Consider the following 25,134-nt stretch of genomic DNA (forward strand, 5'->3'; position numbering starts at 1 on the left):
GGGAAGCCATCTCGTCACATCTATCTTGCTCAGGACACAACTTTCAAATGCCTTTTCCCTGCTCTAGTTTTGCAACGTTCACCACATGCTGCTCTGGAGCCTGTCTGATACTGTTCCAAAAACTCTAGGCTTGAGGGTTGTACCCTCCGTACCTCCCTATTCTCCCTCCCCTTCCCCTTATAGATGTCTATTTTTATACCTGAACTTTTCCTAGGGCTCCCTGGGAGGCCATAGCTGCCATTTCAAACTTTTAAAAAATCACCCCCTACTGAAGTTTCAGAATTTCCTAACAGAAGAATTTCACTCCCATCTCCCTAGAAGGGTCTTCCCATTTTAGAGTCTCTGTGCATGAAATCTTATATTTTCTCTGATTTTTTCAAAGGCTCCCTGAGTCCTTTGGTAAGGCTCTCAGTTGGGTGGTACAAATGGAAAGAGAGGCTAATGGGACGGGAAGGAAGACAGTGGGATGAGGAAGAGTAGGTGGCTGGCGTTTGTGTATTCAATGAATTGAACGTATTCAATAAATACACATTGGGAGGATGGGGAAGAAAGAAAGCGAGGAGGGGGACTGAGAGATGGGGTGGGGGTGGCAGGGATAGAACAGAGAGCGGTAGGAATGGGAATGGGGGGAATGAGGAGGCAGGTGGAAGGCTGAAAGCTGATGGGGGTAGATGAGAGGGTGGTGGGCTGCTGGGAGGACAGGAGTGTGCTCCAGGTCAACTCACTTCTTCTCCCGAGTCTTCTTCAGGATGAAGACGATGAGTTTCTTGATCAGCAGGATGAGAATGAGGAGCCCGATGACCCCGCCCACGACAGCCAGAATTATGAGTGTCACTGTGTTGTCCACTTCTTCCACTGTGTGGCCCGAGTAGGGAGGAAAGGGAAGGCACAAAGGGAGCAAGGGTTACCTGGAGTCGAGCACCGTGGCAGTACAAGGGCCATGTAGACTCCACCCCCTGGCATCTGGGGCACATCCACTCCCAGACCCCCAGCCCTCCCCAGGCCTGCAGCAGGAAGCTGGAGAGGCAGAGCATGGCATCCATCAGGCTTGGGCACACATAAGGGGCCCTCTCCCCCACCCCTCACATGCCCTCCCGCAGATGTGCTCACACAAGTTCGGGAACAAATCAGAATTGGAGCCCATAACACTCAAGTTTGAGTGGTGACTTGATCCCGAAATTACCAGAAGAAAATTCCATTGCCTCTTTCTAGACCTCCTTTACTCACCCACAAAAAATTAAGAACCTCCCTATGATACCTCTTAGATGGTGAGAAGCGTTTGGAGTCAGATAGTCTGAATTTCAAGTACGGGATTTAACTGTCACTAACTAGCTGGCAATGTTGGGCAGGTAATTGAACCCCCCTAGCCTCGTTTTCTTCATCTGAAAACTGAACTCCTGACTGATTCCCGAACCTGCTCCACCCAGTCTTCCTCCTCTCCACCAAACGAGACCAGACCAGACCAAACCAGACCAAACGAGACCAGATAAGACTAGACCAAAGGACACAAGACCAGACCAGACAAGACCAAACGAGAGCAAACCAGACCAGACGAGACCAGATCAGACTAGACCAAACCAGACCAAACCGGACCAAACCGGACCAAACCGGACCAGACCGGATCAAACCGGATGAGACTGGACCAAACCGGACCACACCGGATCAGACTGGACCAAACCGGATCAGACCAACCGGATCAGACCGGACCAAACCAGACAGAACCGGATCAAACCGGATCAAACCGGATCAGACCAGATTGAACTGGATAGAACCGGATCAGACTGGACCAGACCGGATCAGACCGGATCGAATCCGGTCTGATCCGGTTTGATCCGGTTCCATCCAGTCTTTTCTGGTTTGTTCCGGCTCCATCTGGTTTGAACCGGTCTGATCAGGTCTGATCCGGTCTGATCCGGTTTCATCCGGCTTCATCCGGTTAGATCCGGTCTGATCCGGGCCCATCCGTTTTGATCCGGTTCCATCCGGTTTTATCCGGTTTGAACTGGTTATATCCGGTTTGATCCGGTCCCATCTGGTTTGATCCGGTTTGATCCGGTTCCATCCGATCTTAACCGGTTTGTTCCAGTTCCATCCAGTTTGATCCGGTTCCATCTGGTCTGATCCGGATCCGGTTCGATCAGGTTCCATCCGGTTCGATCCAGTTTGGTCTGGTTCAATCCGGTTCGAACCGGTCTGATCCGGTCTGATCCAGTTCCATCCGGTTCGATCCGGTTGAATCCGGTCTGATCCGGTTCGATCTGGTTCCATCCGGTCCGATCCGGTTCTATCTGGTTCGATCCGGTCTGATCCGGTGTGATCCGGTCTGATCCGGTTCTATCCGATCTGATCCGGTTTGATCTGGTTCGATTCGGTTTGATCTGGTCTGATCCGGTTCTATCCGGTTCGATGCGGTCTGATCCGGGTTGATCCATTCTGATCCGGTCTGATCCAGTCTGATTCAGGATGATCCATTCTGATCCGGTCTGATCCGGTCTGATCAGGTCCGATCCGGTGGTCCGGTCTGATCCGGTCAGATCCGGTCTAGTGCAGTTTGATCCGGTGTGTTCGATTTCGTCTTTTCTGGTCCGGTTTTGTCTAGTCTTATCTGCTCTCGTCTGGTCTGGTCCGTTCTAGTCTGATATGGTCTAGTCCAGTCTGATATGGTCCGGTTTAGTCTGGTCTGGTCTGGTCAGGTTTGATCCGGTCTGACCCTGTGTGATCCGGTCTGATCCGGTTTGATCCGGATCTATCCTGGATCAAACCGGTTCAAAACGGATCAAACCGGATCAAACCGGTTCAAACTGGATCAAACCGGATGGAACCGGATCAAACCGGATGAAACTGGTTCAAACCGGATGAAACCGGATCAAACCGGTTCAAACCGGATGAAACCGGTTCAAACCGGTTGGAACCGGATGAAACCGGTTCGAACCGGATCAAACCCGATGGAACCGGTTCAAACCGGGTGAAACCGGTTCAAACCGGTTGGAACCGGATCAAACCGGATCGAACCGGATCAAACCGGTTCAAACCGGATCAAACCGGATGGAACAGGTTCAAACCGGGTGAAACCGGTTCAAACCGGATCGACCCGGATCGAACCGGTTGAAACCGGATCCAACCGGATGGAACCGTTTCAAACCGGATCAAACCGGATGGAACCGGTTCAAACCGGGTGAAACGGGTTCAAACCTGTTGGAACCAGATCAAACCGGTTCAAACCGGATCAAACCGATGGAACCGGTTCAAACCGGATGAAACTGGTTCATACCGGATCAAACCGGATGGAACCGGTTCAAACCGGGTGAAACCGGTTCAAACCGGTTGGAACCAGATCAAACCGGTTCGAACCGGATCAAACCGGTTCAAACCGGATGAAACTGGTTCAAACCGGATCACCGGATGGAACCGGTTCAAGCTGGATGGAACCGGCTCAAACCGGATGGGACCGGATCAAACTATATCTAACCGGTTGAAACCGAATCAAACCGGATGGAACGGGTTCAATCCGGATGGAACCGGATCGAACCGGTTCAAACCGGATGGAACCGGTTCAAACCGGATCGATCCGAATCAAACCGGTTCAAACCGGATCAAACCGGATGGAACGGGATCAAACCGGATGGAACCGGATGAAACCGGTTGGAACCAGATCAAACCGGTTCAAACAGGATCAAACCGGATGGAACCGGATCAAACCGGATGAAACTGGTTCAAACCGGATGAAACCGGATCAAACCGGTTCAAACCGGATGAAACCGGTTCAAACCGTTTGGAACCGGATCAAACCGGTTCGAACCGGATCGAACCGGATCGAACCGGATCGAACCGGATGGAACCGGATCGAACCGGATGAAACCGGATGAAACCGGTTCAAACCGGATGAAACCGGTTCAAACCAGTTGGAACCGAATGAAACCGGTTCGAACCGGATCAAACCGGATCGAACCGGATCAAACCGGTTCAAACCGGATCAAACCGGAGGGAATTGGTTCAAACCGGATGAAACTGGTTCAAACCGGATCAAACCGGATGGAACCGGTTCAAACCGGGTGAAACCGGTTCAAACCGGATCAAACCGGATGGAACAGGCTCAGACCGGATCGAACCGGATCAAACCGGTTCAAACCGGATCAAACCGGATGGAACAGGTTCAAACCGGGTGAAACCGGTTCAAACCGGATCGACCCGGATCGAACCGGTTGAAACCGGATCCAACCGGATGGAACCGGTTGAAACCGGATGAAACTGGTTCAAACCGGATCAAACCGGATGGAACCGGTTCAAACCGGGTGAAACCGGTTCAAACCTGTTGGAACCAGTTCAAACCGGATGGAACCGTTTCAAACCGGATGAAACTGGTTCATACCGGATCAAACCGGATGGAACCGGTTCAAACCGGGTGAAACCGGTTCAAACCGGTTGGAACCAGATCAAACCGGTTCGAACCGGATCAAACCGGATGGAACCGGCTCAGACCGGATCGAACCGGATCAAACCGGTTCAAACCGGATCAAACAGGATGGAACCGGATCAAACCGGATGGAACGGGTTCAATCCGGATGGAACCGGATCGAACCGGTTCAAACCGGATGGAACCGGTACAAACCGGATCGATCCGAATCAAACCGGTTCAAACCGGATCAAACCGGATGGAACCGGATCAAACCGGATGGAACCGGATGAAACCGGTTGGAACCAGATCAAACCGGTTCAAACAGGATCAAACCGGATGGAACTGGATCAAACCGGATGAAACTGGTTCAAACCGGATGAAACCGGATCAAACCGGTTCAAACCGGATGAAACCGGTTCAAACCGGTTGGAACCGGATGAAACCGGTTCAAACCGGATGAAACCGGTTCAAACCGGTTGGAACCGGATGAAACCGGTTCGAACCGGATCAAACCGGATCAAACCGGTTCAAACCGGATGGAACCGGATCAAACCGGATGAAACTGGTTCAAACCGGATGAAACCGGTTCGAACCGGATCAAACCGGATCGAACCGGATCAAACCGGTTCAAACCGGATCAAACCAGATGGAACTGGTTCAAACCGGATGAAACTGGTTCAAACCGGATCAAACCGGATGGAACGGGCTCAGACCGGATCGAACCGGATCAAACCGGTTCAAACCGGATCAAACCGGATGGAACAGGTTCAAACCGGGTGAAACCGGTTCAAACCGGATCGACCCGGATCGAACAGGTTGAAACCGGATCCATGAAACCGGTTCGAACCAGATCAAACCGGATCGAACCGGATCAAACCGGTTCGAACCGGATCAAACCGGATGGAACTGGTTCAAACCGGATGAAACTGGTTCAAACCGGATCAAACCGGATGGAAACGGTTCAAACCGGGTGAAACCGGTTCAAACCGGTTGGAACCAGATCAAACCGGTTCCAACCGGTTGGAACCGGATGAAACCGGTTCGAACCGGATGAAACCGGATCGAACCGGATCAAACCGGTTCAAACCGGATCAAACCGGATGGAACCGGTTCAAACCGGATCGATCCGGATCAAACTGGTTGAAACCGGATCAAACCGGATGGAACTGATTCAAACCGGATGAAACTGGTTCAAACCGGATCAAACCGGATGGAAACGGTTCAAACCGGGTGAAACCGGTTCAAACCGGTTGGAACCAGATCAAACCGGTTCCAACCGGATCAAACCGGATGGAACTGGTTCAAACCGGGTGAAACTAGTTCAAACCGGTTGGAACCGGATCAAACCGGTTCAAACGGGATCAAACCGGATGGAACTGGTTCAAACCGGATGAAACTGGTTCAAACCGGATCGATCCGGATCAAACCGGTTCAAACCGGATGAAACTGGTTCAAACCGGATCAAACCGGATGGAACCGGTTCAAGCCGGATGGAACCGGCTCAAACCGGATCGATCCGGATCAAACCGGTTCAAACCGGATCAAACCGGATGGAACCGGTTCAAACCGGGTGAAACTGGTTCAAACCGGTTGGAACCGGATCAAACCGGTTCAAACGGGATCAAACCGGATGGAACCGGCTCAAACCGGATGAAACTGGTTCAAACCGGATCAAACCGGATGGAACCGGTTCAAACCGGGTGAAACCGGTTTCATCCGGTTGGAACCAGATCAAACCGGTTCGAACCGGATCAAACCGGATGGAACCGGCTCAGACCGGATCGAACCGAATCAAACCGGTTCAAACCGGATGGAACTGGTTCAAACCGGATGAAAATGGTTCGAACCAGATGGAAGCGGACCAAACCGGCTGAAACTGGTTCAAACCGGATCGAACCGGTTCAAACGGGACCAAACCGGATGGAACCGGCTCAAACCGGATGAAACTGGTTCAAACCGGATCAAACCGGATGGAACCGGTTCAAGCTGGATGGAACCGGCTCAAACCGGATCAAACCGGATGGAACCGGTTCAAGCTGGATGGAACCGGCTCAAACCGGATGGGACCGGTTCAAACTATATCTAACCGGTTGAAGCCGGATCAAACCGGATGGAACGGGTTCAAACCGGATGGAACCGGATCATACCAGTTCAAACAGGATGGAACCGGTTCAAACCGGATCAAACCGGTTCAAACCGGATCAAACCGGATCAAACCGGAAGGAACCGGATCAAACCGGATGAAACTGGTTCAAACCGGATGAAACCGGATGGAACCGGTTCAAGCCGGATGGAACCGGTTCAAGCCGGATGGAACCGGTTCAAGCCGGATGGAACTGGTTCAAACCGGATCAAACCGGATAGAACCGGATCAAGTCAGATGGAACTGGTTCAAACCGGATGGAACAGGATCAGTCCGGTTCAAACCGGATCTAACCGGATCAAACCGGATGGAACCGGCTCAGACCAGATGGGACCAGAGCAAACCGGTTCAAACCGGATCAAACCGGATCAAACCGGATCAAACCGGATGGAACTGGTTCAAACCGGATGAAACTGGTTCAAGCCGGATCAAACCGGATGGAACCGGATCAAACCGGATGAAACTGGATCAAACCGGTTGGAACCAGATCAAACCGGATGGAACCGGCTCAGACCGGATCGAACCGGATGAAACTGGTTCAAACCGGATGGAACCGGTTCAAACCGGGTGAAACCGGTTCAAACCGGTTGGAACCAGATCAAACCGGTTCGAACCGGATCAAACCGGATGGAACCGGCTCAGACCGGATCGAACCGGATCAAACCGGATCGAACCGGATCAAACCGGATGGAACCGGTTCAAACCGGATGAAACCGGTTCAAACCGGATCGATCCGGATCAAACCGGTTGATACCGGATCAAACCGGATTGAACTGGTTCAAAGCGGATGAAACTGGTTCAAACCGGATCAAACCGGATGGAACCGGTTCAAACCGGGTGAAACCGGTTCAAACCGGTTGGAACCAGATCAAACCGGTTCGAACCGGATCAAACCGGACGGAACCGGCTCAGACAGGATCGAACCGGATCAAACCGGTTCAAACCGGATCAAACCGGATGGAACCGGTTCAAACCGGGTGAAACATGTTGAAACCGGATCGATCCGGATCAAACCGGTTCAAACCGGATCAAACCGGATGGAACCGGCTCAAACCGGTTGAAACTTGTTCAAACCGGTTGGAACCAGATCACACCGGTTCAAACCGGATCAAACCGGATGAAAGTGTTTCAAACCGGATCGATCCGGATCAAACCGGTACAAACCGGATGAAACTGGTTCAAACCGGTTGGAACCAGATCAAACCGGTTCAAACCGGATCAAACCGGATGAAACTTCTTCAAACCAGATCGATCCGGATCAAACCGGTTCAAACCGGATGAAACCGGTTGAAACCGGTTGGAACCAGATCAAACCGGTTCAAACCGGTTCAAACCGGATCAAACCGGATGGAATCGGCTCAGACCGGATGGGACCAGATCAAACCATATCAAATCGGTTGTAACCGGATCAAACCGGATTGAACTGGTTCAAACCGGATCATACCAGATGGAACCGGCTCACACCAGATCGAACCGGATCAAACTGGTTCAAACCGGATCAAACCGGATGGAACCGGATGAAACCGGATGGAACCGGATGTAACCGGATCAAACCGGTTCAAACCGGACGGAACCGGCTCAAACCGGATGGGACCAGTTCAAAGTCGATGTAACCAGTTGAAACCGGATCAAACCAGATGGAACCTGTTCAATCCGGATGGAACCGGATTAAACCAGTTCAAACCGGATGGAATCGGATCACACCGGATCAAAGCGGATCAAACCGGATTGAACCGGTTCAAACCGGATGAAACCGGACGGAACTGGCTCAAACCACATGGGACCAGTTCAAACTCTATCTAACCGGTTGAAACCGGATCAAACCGGATCAAACCGGATGGAACGGGTTCAAACCGGATGAAACTGGTTCAAACCGGATCAAACCGGATGGAACCAGCTCAGACCGGATGGGACCGGAGCAAACCGGTTTAAACCGGATCAAACCGAATCAAGCCGGATGGAACCGGCTCAAACCGGATGGGACCGGTTCAAACTATATCTAACCGGTTGAAACCGGATCAAACCGGATGGAACACGATCAAACCGGTTCAAACCAGAAGGAACCGGTTTAAACCGGAGGAAACTAGTTCAAACCGGATCAAACCGGATGGAACCGGTTCAATCCGGATGGAACCGGCTCAGACCGGATGGGACCGGATCAAACCGGTTCAAACCGGATCAAACGGGATGGGACCGGATCAGACCCGATGGAACCGGTTCAAACCGGATGGAACCGGCTCAAACCGGATCGATCCGGGTCAAACCAGTTCAAACCGGATCACACCGGATGGAACCGGTTCAAACCGGATGAAACTGGTTCAATCCGGATGGAACCAAATCAAACCGGTTCAAACCGTTTCAAACCGGATCAAACCGGATGGAACCGTCTCAGACCGGATGGGACCGGATCAAACCATATCAAACCGGTTGTAACCGGATCAAACCGGATTGAACTGGTTCAAACCGGATGAATCCGGATGGAACCAGCTCACACCGGATCGAACCAGATCAAACCGTTTCCAACCGGATCAAACCGGATGGAACCGGATGAAACCGGATCAAACCGGTTCGAACCGGACGGAACTGGCTCAAACGGGATGGGACCGGTTCAAACTCTATCTAACCGGTTGAAACCGGATCAAACCGGATGGAACCTGTTCAATCCGGATGGAACCGGATCAAACCGTTTCAAACCGGATGGAACCGGATCAAACCGGATCAAACCGGATGAAACCGGATCAAACCGGTTCAAACTGGATGGAACCAGTACAAACTGTATGAAACCGGATCAAACAGGTTCAAACCGGATCAAACCGGATGGAACCAGTTCAAACTGGATGAAACTGGTTCAAACCGGATCAAACCGCATGGAACCAGTTCAAGCGGGATGGAGCCGGCTCAAACCGGATGGGACCGGTTCAAACTATATCTAACCGGTTGAAACCGGATCAAACCGGATGGAACGGGTTCAATCCGGATGGAACCGGATCAAACCGGTTCAAACAGGATGGAACCGGATCAAACCGGATCAAACCGGTTCAAACCGGATGAGACTGGTTCAAACCGGATCGAACCGGATCAAACCGGTTCAAACCGGATCAAACCGGATGGAACTGGTTCAAACCGGATGAAACTGGTTCAAACCGGATCAAACTGGATGGAACCGGATCAAACCGGATGGAACCGGCTCACACCGGATCGAACCGGATCAAACCGGTGAAAACCGGATCAAACCGGATGGAACCGGATGAAACCGGATCAAACCGGTTCAAACCGGACGAAACTGGCTCAAACCACATGGGACCAGTTCAAACTCTATCTAACCGGTTGAAACCGGATCAAACCGGATGGAACCTGTTCAATCCGGATGGAACCAGATTAAACCGGTTCAAACCGGATGGAACCGGATGGAACCGGTTCAAACCGGATGAAACTGGTTCAAACCGGATCAAACCGGATGGAACCGGTTCAAGCCGGATGGAACTGGTTCAAACCGGATGGAACCGGCTCAGACCGGATGGGACCGGAGCAAGCCGGATGGAACCGTTTCAAACCGGATGTAACCGGATCAAACCGGTTTAAACCGGATGAAACCGGATAGAAGCGGATCAAACCGGTTCAAACCTGTTCAAACCGGATGGAACCGGCTCAGACCAGATGGGACCGGATCAAACCCGTTCAAACCGGATCAAACGGGATGGAACTGGCTCAGACCAGATGGGACCGCATCAAACCGGTTCAAACCGGATCAAACGGGATGGAACCGGCTCAGACCAGATGGGACCACATCAAACCGGTTCAAACCGGATCAAACCGGATGGAACCGGCTCAGACCGGATGGGACCGGTTCAAACCATATCAAACCGGTTGTAACCGGAACAAACCGGATTGAACTGGTTCAAACCGGATCGAACCGGATCAAACCGGATCAAACCAGATGGACCCGGCTCACACCGGATGGGACCGGATCAAACCGGTTCAAACCGGATGAAACCGGATAGAACCGGATCGAAACGGTTCAAACCGGATCAAACCGCATGGAACCAGCTCAGACCGGATAGGACCGGATCAAACCGGTTCAAACCGGATCAAACCGGATGGAACCGGCACAGACCGGATGGGACCGGTTCCAACCATATCAAACCGGTTATAACCGGATCAAACCGGATTGAACAGGTTCAAACAGGATGGAACCGGATGGAACCGGATGAAACCATATAAAACCCTTTCAAACCGGATCAAACCGGATGGAACCGGTTCAAACCGGATCAAACCGGTTCAAACCGGATCAAACCGGATGGTACCGGCTCACACCGGATCGAACTGGATAAAACCGGATCACACTGGTTCAAACCGGATCACCGGATGGAACCGGATCAAACCGGTTCAAACCGGATCGAACCGGATGAAACCGGATCGAACCGGCTCAAACCGGATGGAACTAGATCGAACCGGTTCAAACCAGATCAAACCGGATGGAACCGGATGAAACCATATCAAACCCTTTCAAACCGGATCAAACCGGATGGAACTGGTTCAAACCGGATCGAACCGGATAAAACGGGATCCAACCGGTTCAAACCGGATCAAACCGGATGGGACCGGATCAAACCGGTTCAAACCGGATCAAACCGGATAGAACCGGTTCAAACCGGATCAAACCGGATCAAACTGATGGAACCGGTTCAAACCGGATCCAACCGGATCAAACGGGTTCCAACCGGATGAAACCGGAAGGAACCGGTTGAAACCGGATGAAACTGGTTCAAACCCGATGAAACTGGTTCAAACCGGATGGAACCAGATCAAACCGGTTCAAACTGGTTCAAACCGGATCAAACCGGATGGAACCGGCTCAGACCGGATGGGACCGGATCAAACCGGTTCAAACCGGATCAAACGGGATGGAACCGGCTCAGACCGGATGGGACCGGATCAAGCCGGTTCAAACCGGATAGAACCGGATCGAACCGGTTCAAACCGGATCGAACCTGCTGGAACCGGCTCAGACGGGATGGGACCGGATCAAACCGGTTCAAACCGGATCAAACCGGATGGGACCGGTTCAAACTATATCTAACCGGTTGAAACCGGATCAAACCGGATGGAACCGGTTCAAACCGGATGATACCGGATAGAACCGGATCAAACCGGTTCAAACCGGATCAAACCGGATGGAACCAGTTCAAACCTGATGGAACCGGATCAAACCGGATGGAACCGGTTCAAACCGGATCATACCGGATGGAACTGGTTCAAACTGAATCAAACCGGATGGAACCGGTCAAACCGGATCAAACCGGTTCAACCCGGATCAAACCGGATCAAACCGGTTCAAACCGGATCAAACCGGATGGAACTGGTTCAAACCGGATCAAACCAGATCAAACCGGATGGAACTGGTTCAAACCGGATGGAACCGGTTCAAACCGGATCAAACCGGATGGATCCGGATAGAACCGGCTCAGACCGGATCAAACCGGATCAGACCAGATCAGACCGGATCAACCCGGATGGAACCTGATGGAACCGGATCAAACCGGATGGAACCGGATCGAACGGGATAAGACTGGATGGAACCGGATCAGACCGGATAGAACCGGATCGAACCGGATCGGAGACTGGATGGAACCGGATCAGACCGGATAGAACCGGATCGAACCGGATCGGAGACTGGATGGAACCGGATCAGACCGGATAGAACCGGATCGAACCGGATCGGAGCGGATGGAACCGGATCAAACCGGGTCAGACCGGATCTGACCGGATGGAACCGGATGAAACCGGCTGAAACCGGATCGAACCGGATCAAACCGGATCAGACCGGTTTGAACCGGATGAAACCGGATCAAACCGGATGAAACCGGATCGAACCAGATCAGACCGGATCAAACCGGACCAGACCAGACTAAACCGGACCACATCAGACTTGACCAAACCGGACCAGAGTAGACTAGACAATATCAGTCGAGACCGGACCAGACCAGACGACGCCAGATAAGACTAGACCAAACCGCACCAGAAAAGACAAAATCGGACCAGACTAGACCATATCAGACTAGACTAGACCATATCAGACTAGGCCACACCAGACCAGACGAGACCAGATAAGACTAGACCAAACCGGACAGAAAAGATGAAATCGGACCAGACTGGATCAAACTGGACCAGACCGGATCAGACCAGATCAGACCGGATCAAACCGGATGGATCCGGATAAGACCAGATCAGATCAGACCGAACCGGATCAGACCGAACCAAACCGGATCAGACCGGACGAAACCCAATCAGACCGGACCAAACTGGACCGGACCGGACCGGATCAGACCGGATCAGACCGGATCGGACCGGACCAAACCGGACCAAACCGGACCAGACCAGACCAGACCGGGCCGAACCGGATCAGACCGGACCGAACCGGAATGAGCCGGATCAGACCGGACCAGACCAGACGAGACCAGATCAGACCAGTCCGAACCGGATCAGACCGGACCACACCGGATCAGACTGGACCGAACCGGACCGAACCGGATCTTGTAAATAGAGAGGAACATGCTGAATTCCTCCAAATAAATGAGTGACTGGATAACCAAATGATTTAATAAATGAGTGTAATCTAGGCTTCCTCCAGGGTGGTTCTTTCTGTGTAAAACAGTTCGATCTTGGAGTCACCTTGAAATGCTGAATACATAACAAGGCCAATCAACAGAGTTTGCTTCTGAATATTCATGCATAGATGATGCTCCCAGTCAATATGTTTGATTATTTTTCTGTTTACTGAGAACAACTTAATCCTCCCAATCGCTATAACCACAATCCTTGGAGTCTTCTTCAATGCCTTTTATTCAAACCCTTTATCCAATCTACCTGAGAATCCTGACGGCTCTAACTTTATAAAATTCCAGAATCTGATGGCTCACAATCCCCCTGGCCCTGGCCCAAGCCACCTCTTCCGTGGATGTCTGCAATAGCTTCCTAACTGATCTCCTCCCTCTATCATCTATTCTTGGCATAGGGGCCTGAGTGAACCTGTTCAGGCCTTAACTCCTCTGCTCCCAGTGGCTCCCACCTCACTCACCCTTCCAGTAAGGTGGTTACACAATCTGGCTTCACCTGACTGATCTCTCACTCCTTGCCCTGCTCCAGCACTAGCCTGCTGTGATTCTTCACACATCTGCCTCAAGGCCTTTGCACTCACTGCTCCCTCCCTGTCTTCCCAAAGACGCCCTCATGGCTCTTCTCTCACTTTCTTCAAAAATCCCGACTCTATCGTTGTACTGTGAATTCCTCAAGGAAGAATGTGATGTATCACTCACAGCACTTTTTAGTCCAATGCATGACATTCAATCAATTTTTGCTAATGGAATACCCAATGGTATTAATAATCAGTATATATGGAGAAAACCTTACTAGCCACAAAACAGTCACATGTAGCTTCTCTAACCACAACTCCAGGAAAATGCAGTCATATTCCCATTTTACAGATGAGGAAAACGAGGCTTAGAGAGGCTAAGAGTATTTCATAAGTTATTTGGTAGCAGAATTAAGTGTTCAAGCTGAGCTCTTCTAGCTTTTAGATGTAACTCCAGCAACTCTGGAAAGTGTAAAGCAAAAGAAAACACCAACACAGTCCATTTTGCCATTTCACTGTAATGCTGAGTTGGGTGCCCCCCAAGTCCTTCCCACTCCACTGCCCTGTACCAGCCCCTACTGCATACATCTATCAACGACTTGGAGGAAGATGGTGGCGTGGTGCTGGAGATTATTCTCCTTGGGGTTCTTCACATGGCAGGTGTATTTGCCCGTGTCGCTGAACTCCAGGTCCCTCAGCACAATGGAAATGTTGTTCATCTTCTCCTTAGTAGAGCCTACCAGAGTGATGCGGTCATCGTCTTTCAACGTCACCTTGGGGTCAGACTTCTCATTCTTCACAGTCCCCTCTATGAGCTGGTGGAGGAAAGGCGTTGGAGAGAGAAGGTGGCCAAGAAAGAATCAGGGTCCTCAAGGGTCATGACATCACACCAGCCCACTCCTTGAGTACCTTCCCTGTCCAGGACCAGAAAGAGCCTGCAGTCACACCCTGCTCCTTCCCCCCACAGTTTCCTCTTCCAGCGTCAATAGCTCTGCCTGTTTAACCTGAATTTTGCTTGTTTCAGGCTAAACCCATTTCCTTTTATTAAGGTCTCCCTGGAATGCAGCACAGCTCTTACCGCTCTCTTCATAAAAGCCTTTTATGTAATGACTCCTGCAAACACTGAACTCATTTCCCTCTGTCACCTCCCACCCAGCCTCTGCTGACACCATGCGCATCTGAATTCTGGCCCTCTATCAAGACCTGGATCAATCCCACAGCTCTGCCCGTCAGCACCCTCTGAGGTCAGCATTTAATTATAACCAGAGTTGGTCTCTTGTGGCTTCCCTGTGAAAGTCTCAGGTTGGATCCCCCACTAGATTGTAGAGTGAGTACTCAATAAATACCTGTTGATTGGTTCACTCCCACTCCCATCGCAGCCCCACCAATGATCCTGCAGCTCTCCCTCCTCTCTCCCTTCCTCTCTCCTTTCCCTGCCAGTCCAGCCTCATTTAGACTCTTCTCATTCCCTCTCTCCAAGCTTTCCAAGGCCTTTGTCTCTCCTGTTTGTTAGACTAAACTATTGATTTTTAGACAAGCAGTCCAAGCTCCGGGTATTTCTTAAGACCAGACGGAAGACTCTAGCCAAGAATTCCAACAGTCCCCGAATGCTGGCAACACGATCTATGCATCTCTCCCAGTTACATTCTTCCTGGCAGGCTCTGAAAAGAATACTGGGAGAAAGGGTGGCAAAAGGTTCTGGGGACCATCGCAGTGGTTCTCAGTCCGGAAGTGACCAGAGCCTGGGAGGGGAGGCATGGGTAAGGGAGGCTGGGCTGTACTGTCCTTCCTCCAAATACTTACAATCTTGAATGCGTCACTGCTGTTGTAGGTCCACCGGAAGTGGAGGTCCTCGAAGCCAAAGCAGCTGGAGAAGGTGCAGGGCAGCAGGATCTCCGTGCCGTTGACAGCGTAGATGTTGGTGGCCTTTCCCACAGACACCTCCAGCGACAGGGTTACGGGGAGCAGGAAGAGGCCTGTGTAAGGAGCACCGCCTCCTTAATAAAACCCCACCAAAACCTCAGCCTGGAGCTCTGGAAGGGGATGCTCGGACAGGGCGGAATGACTTGGCCAGCAGGGAGGTCTCTGTCACCCTCCGTCCCAACTTCGGGAGGATGGCTCTCTACTCCAATTAACACCGTCTGGGCTGCCCTCCATCATTCTCCATTTCTCCCCTGGAAACGACTGAATTCTGGATCAGGGAGTAGCCCTTGTGGCGCTCTGGATGACCACCAGGGGTCACCCCAACCCAAGGAAACGAAGGCCTGGCCGCTGCCGCGAACCGCGCCCGCTCCGCCCCTCATCTGGGGACGCAGTGCCTGGAAGCGCTCCTGTCGCACCCACCCCAGGACGCGCAGGGTGGGCTCCCTTCTGTTTGCAGGGGAGTTCCCCTAGGACAGTGCGCACCTCCCGCCAGGTTTTCAGGACTGGCGGGCGGGGCGGGCGGGGCGGTCGAGGGTGGGGGAAGAGCCGGGTCCCGTAAGGTGAGGAAGAGAAACGCGGCCGCCGCAGTCCCGGGCTGCCGTCCAGCAGCCTCTCGTTCCCCCGTACTGGAGGCTCCTCCCTGGCCCCCAGGGGCTGAGAGGCAGAAGGACACGTTCGGGCTGGACCTCGCTGGGTCAGCCGAGTCCGACGCCGTCTGGCCGCCAAACGGGAGCCTGGGAACCGCAGGAAGACTGCCGGGCGGGGAGGAACACGGCGCGGGTGGGGACGAACGCGGGTCTTGGAGCTGGGCAGCCGCGGGGGCGCGCGGGCGCAGCCAGGGTGGGAAAGTCACAGGCAGAAGCCACCCTGGGGAGGGATTCCCGGCCAGCCCAAGTGCACGCGCGCGGAGGCGGGACGGGGAGGGCGCTGGACACGCGGTCCCCTCCTGAGCCCAGCAGCCCGGCCTCCCTGCCACACTCCGCCCCCTCGTCCCCGTGCGTCCCCGAGCGCCCCTAGGCTTCTTTCTCACGCTTCAAACCTCCTCCCCAGCACTCCGATGCGACCCCTCTCCGCTGGGACAAGGCCGCTCCGCTCACGGCCTCCAAACTCCCGCTCCGTGTCCTTGTAAGGGGGCCTGGTTCCCCGCCCCCTCCCCACCCCATGTCCTGCAGATGCCTCAAGGAAACCCCACTCGCCTCAAGGTCGGTGGGGGCGGGTGTCCGGAAGTGGATGCCTGCCTCTCCTCGTCCCTAGGGGAAACTGGCACCTTCCACCCGCACTCTCAGGAAGGCCCTGTGTTGTCTAACTTAATTCCCTGTTCTGCATCATAAACCTCTTGTTTTGCCCCCACCAGATGATAATGCGTCTTAGCAATGCTTTTCAAATGACAGAAAAGGATTTCCAAGGAGAGCTGGTAGCCCTGCCGGCTCAGCTTCTTCCTGTGCCCTTAACTTCTGATGACAAAGTGGAGTGCTCATAGCCCCAAGCCCTAAAATCACTCCCCGTGGTCCAGTAATCCCACCGGGATCCAGCCACTGCCGGTGACAGTAGTAATAACTGATATTAACTGAGCATCTACTATGTGCCAGGCACATTTCATCCTCACCTGTCCTATGAGTCACCTACTATTATAGGTCCACATTGTAGGTGAGACAACTGAGCCTGGAGAGGTTAGGTAACTTGCCTGCGAGATCCGGATCTGCCCACCAGGGCTCTGATTAGTGCTGGGAAGTTATTTCAATTAGCCTTCATTTTTGGTCAGCTTCTAGGATTCATGGCCAGCCAGAATTTGTTCTAGAGCCATGGTTTTCAAACTTGAGAGTCATCAGAATCCCCTACAGAACAGCTACAGCTGGCTCCACCCAGCCCCTGGAGTTCTGATCCAGAAGGTCTGGAGTGGAACCTGAGCTTTTACATTTCTAAAAAGTTCCTAGGAGATGCTGTGAGCAGGGACCACACTCCGAGAACCACGGTGCCAGAGGATTTGTGGATACTAACTCCAACTTTTATTAGAATGCTCAAAGGCATGTATAATGTTCCCATTTTATATATGATGAAATTGAGGCTCAGACAGGTTAAGTTGACTTGCCCAGGGCCACACAGTAAATGGTGAATTTGAGACTGAGCAGTTACTATAGGATAGGAGAGGTATTTTATATACACTGTCTCATCATAATCCTTTAGGTTACTATTATTAACCTTCATCATAATCCTATAAGTTACATTTTCCTTCTCAATAAACAAATGAGGAAACAGGCTTAAAGAGATTACCTTGCTCATGGCCACACACCCAGTGAGTGGCATAAGCAGCATTCAGATATTAGCCCCCCTTTCACCACTCTGTGACCAACCGTGCTCTCCAAGAAAACACTGATCAGGGCTTAGCATTCCATAGAACTCCTGCCTTTCTGTTTATCTCTGCCCTCCTCCGCCCCATCTCCCCCAGAGGTCTAAGGACAGAAGCCAGACACAAGATCCCACTCTCCAGTCTGCAGCCAGCACTAGAACCTTCTGGTGGGAGACACCGACTCTGCTTCTCACCCTCCGTAGCCCCCACAAACAGGAAGTGAATGCAGAGTAGTGGACAGGGAAGCTGTCAGACAACGCAGCTTCCTCATAGCTAATGGCCTCCCTCAGGGCACCAAGGAGTGTGGCTGCTCCTCATCAGCATACCAGTCCAGGAATCAGGGTCCCGGAGGAGATGGGGCAACTCAAATCAGTGCCCAAATCTCCCCACCTCAACCCCAGCCAGAAAGAGATATTCAAGAGCACAACAGATGCATGCGAAAAGGGAAATCTTGTTGGTTGCTTTAAATAGAAGCAAAAATGAGCAAAAGACGGGTCTAGAAGAGAGGAGTACACTATTTCTTTAAGGTCTGGTTCATGACACAGTACACATTTCTGCCTGATTTGTGTGCGTCTATGTGGATGACTTAACTCCAATACACTCAGGACTCTGCAAGTGAAGCATTGCTACTTCCTCAGTAGCTGGAAGGGGAAAATGAAAACCGACAGAAATGGTTTCACAGAGTCCAGAGCCCTGTCCAAGTGAAAGCATCAGAGAGGGGGAGCAAGCCTGGCTTCTTCAGCGCACAGCCCTCCCAGCTGGGAGTCATGCAGTCCGGCCAGTTATGTCTGGGAGGGTCATGCACGAGAAACCTGAGGGGCCTGCCTCCCACTGAACTCAGTGTCTCCTACGAGGTTGCTCTGGGGGAGAGGGAGGAACCAGGGGCAGGTGTTGGTCCACAAAGGCCCCCCGAGGGCTGCTTCAGGATGACCAACCCTGGAGAGGACTGGTGAGCATGCGCAAGACAGGCCCCACTCTGCCAGCTGACCTTGAGAAAGTCAGAGGTGCCACATCCGGTGTGCGTATCCCCAAGCCAGGGCAGGGTTGCCTCTTTCCTACTTCTCAAGGTTGGTGTGAAGCCAAAACAGGAGATTATAAAACACAAGAGGGGCTTCCATGAGTGGGCACCCTGCAGATAGAGGAGGATGGTATTTGAAAGGGGAGCAGGGGACAAGGGTATCCCTCATCACAGGTAGCCAGGGCACCCCTAGCTTCCCTGAATAACCAGTGTCAGCCAAGAATGTCTCCAGGCCATTCCCACATTGATCTGTATTTTCACCCTGTACCACTTCTTGGCTTATTTCCATGTGGCCGTTTCCCTGGAGTAAAGAAAGCCTTGCTTTGCTCTTTTCTGAACTTAATTCTAGAATGTTAAAGTGCACATGTGTGTGTTTGAGAGTGGGGAGCCTCTTTCTGGCATTGTGGACTTGAGGAACAACTCTTCCCAGTCATGATCCCGTGGAATTCCATCCTGAACCCCAAAACCTTGCTTTTCCTCCCTAAAAGGCCCTATCCACTTAGCCACTCTCAGAGCAGCTATTTTCTTTGCCTTCTCTGAAGTCCTCGGCCCCCTGCCATCCTATCTGGGGTTTTGTCTGAGGACTGACTCAGGAACACTTTTGTTAAAGTGGAAAAGTATTCAGCACATGCAAATCACATTATTAAATATTCACACCAGCAGGAATCTTATGGCAGCTACCATTTATCCCAAGGCAAATGTGGAGGCAGGAAACATTCCACCACCTTTTCCCACATCCAGGGATCACTCACAACCACCCCAGGAAAGAGGGGCAGGCTGGTAGCCACTCTAAGTGTAGCTCTGAGGGCTTGCTGGCACGGCGAGTGGACACACGGCTGACTTTGATAGGGAGGCTGATACACTCTGGCCCAGGGAGAGTTAGAAAGGCTCAAAGTTAGAGCTGGGTGCAGAAAGTGGGCCGAGGCCAGCAGGACAGGACCCCTCCTGGGGTGCAGGCCCTGGGGGCTTTGGGAGGCAGGGCTGGGCCAGGCAAGGCCCCTGGGCCCAGAGACAAAGGAAAGATTTCAGTTCCCTCTCCCTAGGCAACCTGCCTGCTTCCTGCCCACCCCCAGGAGCTTTGCTGGGATGAAAGCATGCCCCTGAGACAGCAGGGGATGCTCAATGAAACCAGCTTTGCAAACAAGTCCCAGCAGCATGCCTGTCCCTCCTCTTACAGGCCAGAGAGCAGGTTGTGCTGGCATGGCCCACCCCTGGCTTATGCAAAGATTCCTATACCTCCTTGAGGACTGGCAGCAGGGCAAGATGGTCTGCTGTGCCCAGTCTCCCTCTCATGCTGATCCCACCAGAAGGGAGCCAGTCAAAAGAGCTTTGGGACTCCAGCCTTCTCTCCCAGGTGCCCCCACAGGCTTGCACCTCCAGCAGGTTCAGAAGGAGAATTAAGCGTGTTTTCCAGGTTCAAACCCAGGATTCCAGATTCAAACTCCCTCCACTTCTCCCCTTTCCTCTCTTCTTCTCCACAGTCTCCTTGCTTCTTCTTTCCTTTTTCTCCCTCTGAGTGGGACTGTGCACCCTCTCCTTAATTGCATTCTCATTAAACAAGCCGTTAATAAGTACACACCAGGGGAAATAGGGTTGTGCAACAGAGCACCCTCACAAGTGATAATTAAACACAGATCACAGCAATTAAGTAAATGGGGGAACAAGGAAGGAGTGGGCAGGACAGAGAGATTACCAGTTACATGCTTAGGAAGAGATAGGAAAGCACATAAACCTCAATTGCAATAATACAGCCTTGGAAACTGCTTCTCAGTTTAAGAAAAGGGCATTTTGTTAGGTTATCAGAAATCACTTTGGTCTCAGTCTGTGAGACTGGGTTTGATATGGGAAGAGGGGAAGAAGACTCCTGGAAGTTCACTGCTCTGTACCCAGTCTCCAAAGCTATGAAAATAGCAGCTCTAGGCCCCCCAAGTCTTTATCCTTCCACGCCCATGCCCCAGAGCCTCACTTATTCTTCAGCCCTAAGCACAATCCCTATTTACCTTCCCCCTCACCAGACTTGAGTTAACTGGGAAGCAGCGTGGTGTGACAGAGCCCAAGAAACTCAGATTCTGTCCCACTTGGCCATCAATTGGCCATGCGCCCCTAGACAAGTCACCATCCCTCTCTGGACCATGACTTCCTCATCCCTAGGAGAATTCTGTGCTCTGCTTCCCAAAGTCCCTGCCAGCTCTGATGCTCCCAGGGAACACTTCCAGTTGGCTGTCCAGTCATCTCTGTGTCTCCCCTACTGGACTGACAGCAAGGATGTCATCTATGTCCCAAGCTCAGACCAATGCCCCTGTGAGGGCTCAGTCAGTGTTGCCTGGTCAAGGGCCAAAGGGACCTTGGTTGGAGTCCCTCTGCAGACCAGAGGGGCAGGGGACAGAGCAGATGAGGCCAGTCCTGGTGCCGGCAGGTCTCCCACCTACAAGTCACTCTGCTGTCTCCTGGGCTCCCAAAGCGTAGCTCAGAAATTCATCTAAACCTCCATCAACAGGCCTTAGCCCCTACCTGGTCTATACACCTGAACAGTCCTTGGAGAAGGTGGGGCTTCCACCTGGAGAAATGTACCGACACTATGCCCACAATCCCCCTTACACACATGCGCGTGCGCACACACACACATACATCATTTTCAGAGCCCTCTCGGTTGTCCACAGAGGCCTGGTTCTATGAGTATTCTAACAAACCAGGGACTGGCATCCCCCACCCAGGAACAGAAGCCAGAGGTGTGAAGTGGGGTCCTTTAATGACTGTCTGAGTTTGAATTCCTCAGTGACCCTTTACCCCTGCCATTGCCACCATGGGGACCTGGGCTGATCTGAGATTCGATGGGGGGAAGAAGCATGGAATGACGTTGTGCCCACCCTGTGAAAAGGAGCCTCAGGCCTCACTGACGCCCACTTCATTAAGGTCACTGTGAAACCAGCATGACATCTGTGCCAAAGGTACAGGAGAAAACACGGGTGTCTTCCACTTCGCCGTACGGAGGTAAATAAACATCCCAAGTACAAGAAATACTCTCTCCCCTCTTCACCACCAGCCACCAACCTGATAGATCTGCACACAGTTTACATTCGCAGAAATAGTAGCCACTTCCCTTATAGGCTTCTATCTCCCTGTTTTCAGCACAAATACCTACATCGTGTGTCTTTCCCAATGCAGGGAGCTGCCGAAAGCCAAATCTGACCAATATAAACAGGAAGAGATGCCGTTGCCAGAGATGGAGTCGGCTTACATTAAAGTCTGGCTATGATTTATGAGGAGATTACATTCTGGACTAATAAATATCATTCCCTAATCTCTTGGAGTTTGACACTCAAAACTCTCATGTGCATATTAATAGATATTAATAATGCTTCTTCCTCCGTGTCCTCTGGACAAGTCTCCTCTGTCTCCATATTCACTCCAAAAATGAAGAGCCGGGAGCAGGTCAAACAGGTCTTCCCTACGGAATCTCTTTGTAGGAAGACAGACAAGGCCCTTCCTAAAGGGTCTTGAATGATCCCGCAAGCCCCTCCAGCCCCTTCCAGCTTTGGGGTGCTGCTGTGGAGAAGGCAGTGGCTCCTGAGGGAGGTAGAGGGCAGAGGAGCAAAGCAGGAAAAGGGCCCAGGAAGAAGGGGACTCCCCCACCCCCAATTGGTGCATGCCTGGTGCCTGGGAAACAAGCAAACGGCTCTGGGCAGGGATGCAAACCATCATCCCAACAGTCACACGAGCAACCCACCTGGTACCCCCTGCACCCAAGGCACGGACCCCCTCCTCCAGCATCCTGAACCTCTGAACTCGGGAGACCCGCGCTGCAGCCCCAAGATCCAGCTCCAAAAACCTGGAGCCAAAGGTGCCAGAGACAGCAAAAAAACTCATCCTGAGACTGGCGGGCTGCTGGGGCAGAGAGGGACGCGCACGGTCCCCAGGGAGCACAGCCTATGAACCAGGCAGGAAGCCGGCGGCCACGGTCCGCATTCCGTGCCGCACTCCAAAGCCCACCCTATCCAAGGCATCTTCCTTCTCGAGTGTCCCCTTCTCTGGGGGTGGGGGGAGGCAAGAGAAGAGACCAAGCTGGGGCTGCCTTACCCAAAAGCCCAGTGCCCAGCCATCTCGCCGGGGCTTTGCCTCGGTCCCCAGCCCCGGGCATAGTCCTGTTCTCTCCGGAGGGCGCGGGGGGGGCGGGGGGCGCGGGGATGGGATACTGGGCACAGCCGCGCTCTCCGCCCGAGGTCGGTGTTCCGCCACGAAGCTACCCCGGAGCTCTGCGCCGCGGGTCGGGGCTCGGGAAAGTTAGCGGGCAGAGAGCGAGAGGAGGGGGAGGAAAGGAGCGGAGGGGGAGGCGCGCTCGCCCGCTGCTGGGAGCCGGCTGCTGGAGCCGCGGCGGGAGGGAAGGAGGAGGAGGAGCCGGAGCAGGAGCGGGAGGAAGACAGAGCGAGCGCAGCGGCGAGCGAGGCTGCGCCTTTGCTCTGGAAGCGCTCCAGCCGCAGGAGGGGCGGTGGCCGCCGCGGAACCCAGGGAGCCCCCGCCCGCTGCGCACCCTGCCGGGCGCGCCCCGCCTCGCGGTCCCGGAGCCCCGGGACCAGGCCATACCCCCAACTCCCTCTCCGGTGGGGCTGGGCTGCTGCGGCTGGCACTGCAGGGCCGGCCTGCAGCCACCCGCATCATCCCATGCGCTGAGCTGCCAATTAGGAACATAGTTCAGAGGGGAGTAGAGGTGGAGCTTTTCGGTTGTTGGAAGGCTGTTTTGTTCTGCTTGGGGGAACACGGGAAGGTTAGTGGCTTCCTTTCCCAGGACCGCCAAGAGACCGCTCTAAAGTCCGCAGCGGACACCGCAACAACGGGTGGGCGTGTGCGGGCTTGCCTACTGCAGCCTGCGCCTCCTCGGTGGCCGTGCGATTTGGCGCGCTTGCAGCTTCGGGACCCGCTCCCGCCACCTTCAGCCCCATCGCTCAGCAACTCCGGCGGTTGTTTTAGGAAGCCCGGAACAGAGCTTTCCAATTGCAAACTGCCCCCGCCCTCCCTTCCCCCACCCGCCACCCCGCCCCACGTTTCTCCATGGACCCCTTGGAAATCGCCATGCTCCAGGTTAGGGAGCAGGACGGCCCGCTCCTGGTCTGTGTCCTGCGCCCCATTTCCCTCCCCCTGCACCCTGCTCCTCATTTTTCCTACCTAGGCCCTCCCCCTCAGACTCTGCCTTTTCGCCCTCCTCCAACTCTCCGGTTTTCTTCGGAACCGCAGACTCCCTCGGCCTCCCTTTTGGGGTAGGGGTGCAGGAGTCCGAGGTGACAACCAGGTCAGAGGGCTGAGGCGAGGCTGTGAACGAGTAAGCCTTTTCCCAGACAGTCCCAAGTGAAAGAGTTTCACCTGAGCGGTGCTACTTGGGCTGGTGGTTCTGTAAATGAGTAGATCTCCTCCTGAGCACCTTTCCAACCATCCAAGACCCTCCCTGCATCACAGGCCATCTTTACTGTCTAGGACTGGTCCGAACTGGGAAACCTGCTCCCACTTCATGGTCTGACTTCTGCTGCAGGCGCACCAACACGCCACCTTCTTAACAGGGGTCTCTGGGTGGGCTTCGGAGTAATAGCGGACCCCTTGAGGTTGCAGGCAAAATGCTGAATGTCTGTTTGCTTTCTCAGGAGAGAGGGTCGCTGCCTTCCCTATAGTGGCACAGAGGCTCCGGCAGCGCCACCATTTATGACTGTATGGCTTTGAGCAAGTTACACAGTGTTCCGGGGGAGCCTCTGCTCCTCATCTATAAAATGGTGAATGCAATAATATTTGCCTCCTAGGCATACTAAGAGCAATGTTACCCCTAGACTTGGGCAACAGGAGCCTCAGCCCTGGATTCCTGGTTTCAAAGGCCCTCATTCTGGCCCTCCTCCGGCCATGCCCCTTCTCACTGGAGAATGAGTCCATGGGACCAAGGGGGCAGGGCAGACAGGGACATGCACCTCCTCCCCTTCCAGACTGTACTCTGGGTATCAGGAACCCTGGAATTCCCCCTATTCCCCAGATCTGTCCTTTCAAGAGCTGACCATATCGGGTGTACATTCAAGGGCTAGAGCAGTGGGCAAGGGACAGCTGTTTGCAGGTGGTGGGGAACGCATGGAACTTGACATACACCCCAGGCATGCACAGGAGCCCCTCTGCCTACAGGACCAGAGAAGAGCGTGTACCAGAG

General features: G+C 53.2%; 1 protein-coding gene across 1 annotated transcript in view; it reads right to left on the reverse strand.

Annotated features, from left to right (window-relative positions):
* The window catches only part of LOC105476420 (sodium voltage-gated channel beta subunit 4), a 28,907-nt gene extending 5,568 nt beyond the window's left edge, over positions 1-23,339 (reverse strand). The window contains exons 1-4 of the mRNA XM_011732375.2: positions 23,037-23,339; positions 15,475-15,647; positions 14,258-14,486; positions 726-855 (exon numbers count right to left, since the gene is read on the reverse strand). Coding sequence (XP_011730677.1) covers positions 726-855; positions 14,258-14,486; positions 15,475-15,647; positions 23,037-23,097 — 593 coding nt within the window. The 5' untranslated portion in view covers positions 23,098-23,339. The remainder of the gene's footprint in view (positions 1-725; positions 856-14,257; positions 14,487-15,474; positions 15,648-23,036) is intronic.
* Positions 23,340-25,134: the final 1,795 nt, after the last annotated feature.

This window comes from Macaca nemestrina, chromosome 12 (assembly GCF_043159975.1).
Source record: "Macaca nemestrina isolate mMacNem1 chromosome 12, mMacNem.hap1, whole genome shotgun sequence".
Taxonomy (NCBI): Eukaryota; Metazoa; Chordata; class Mammalia; order Primates; family Cercopithecidae; genus Macaca; species Macaca nemestrina.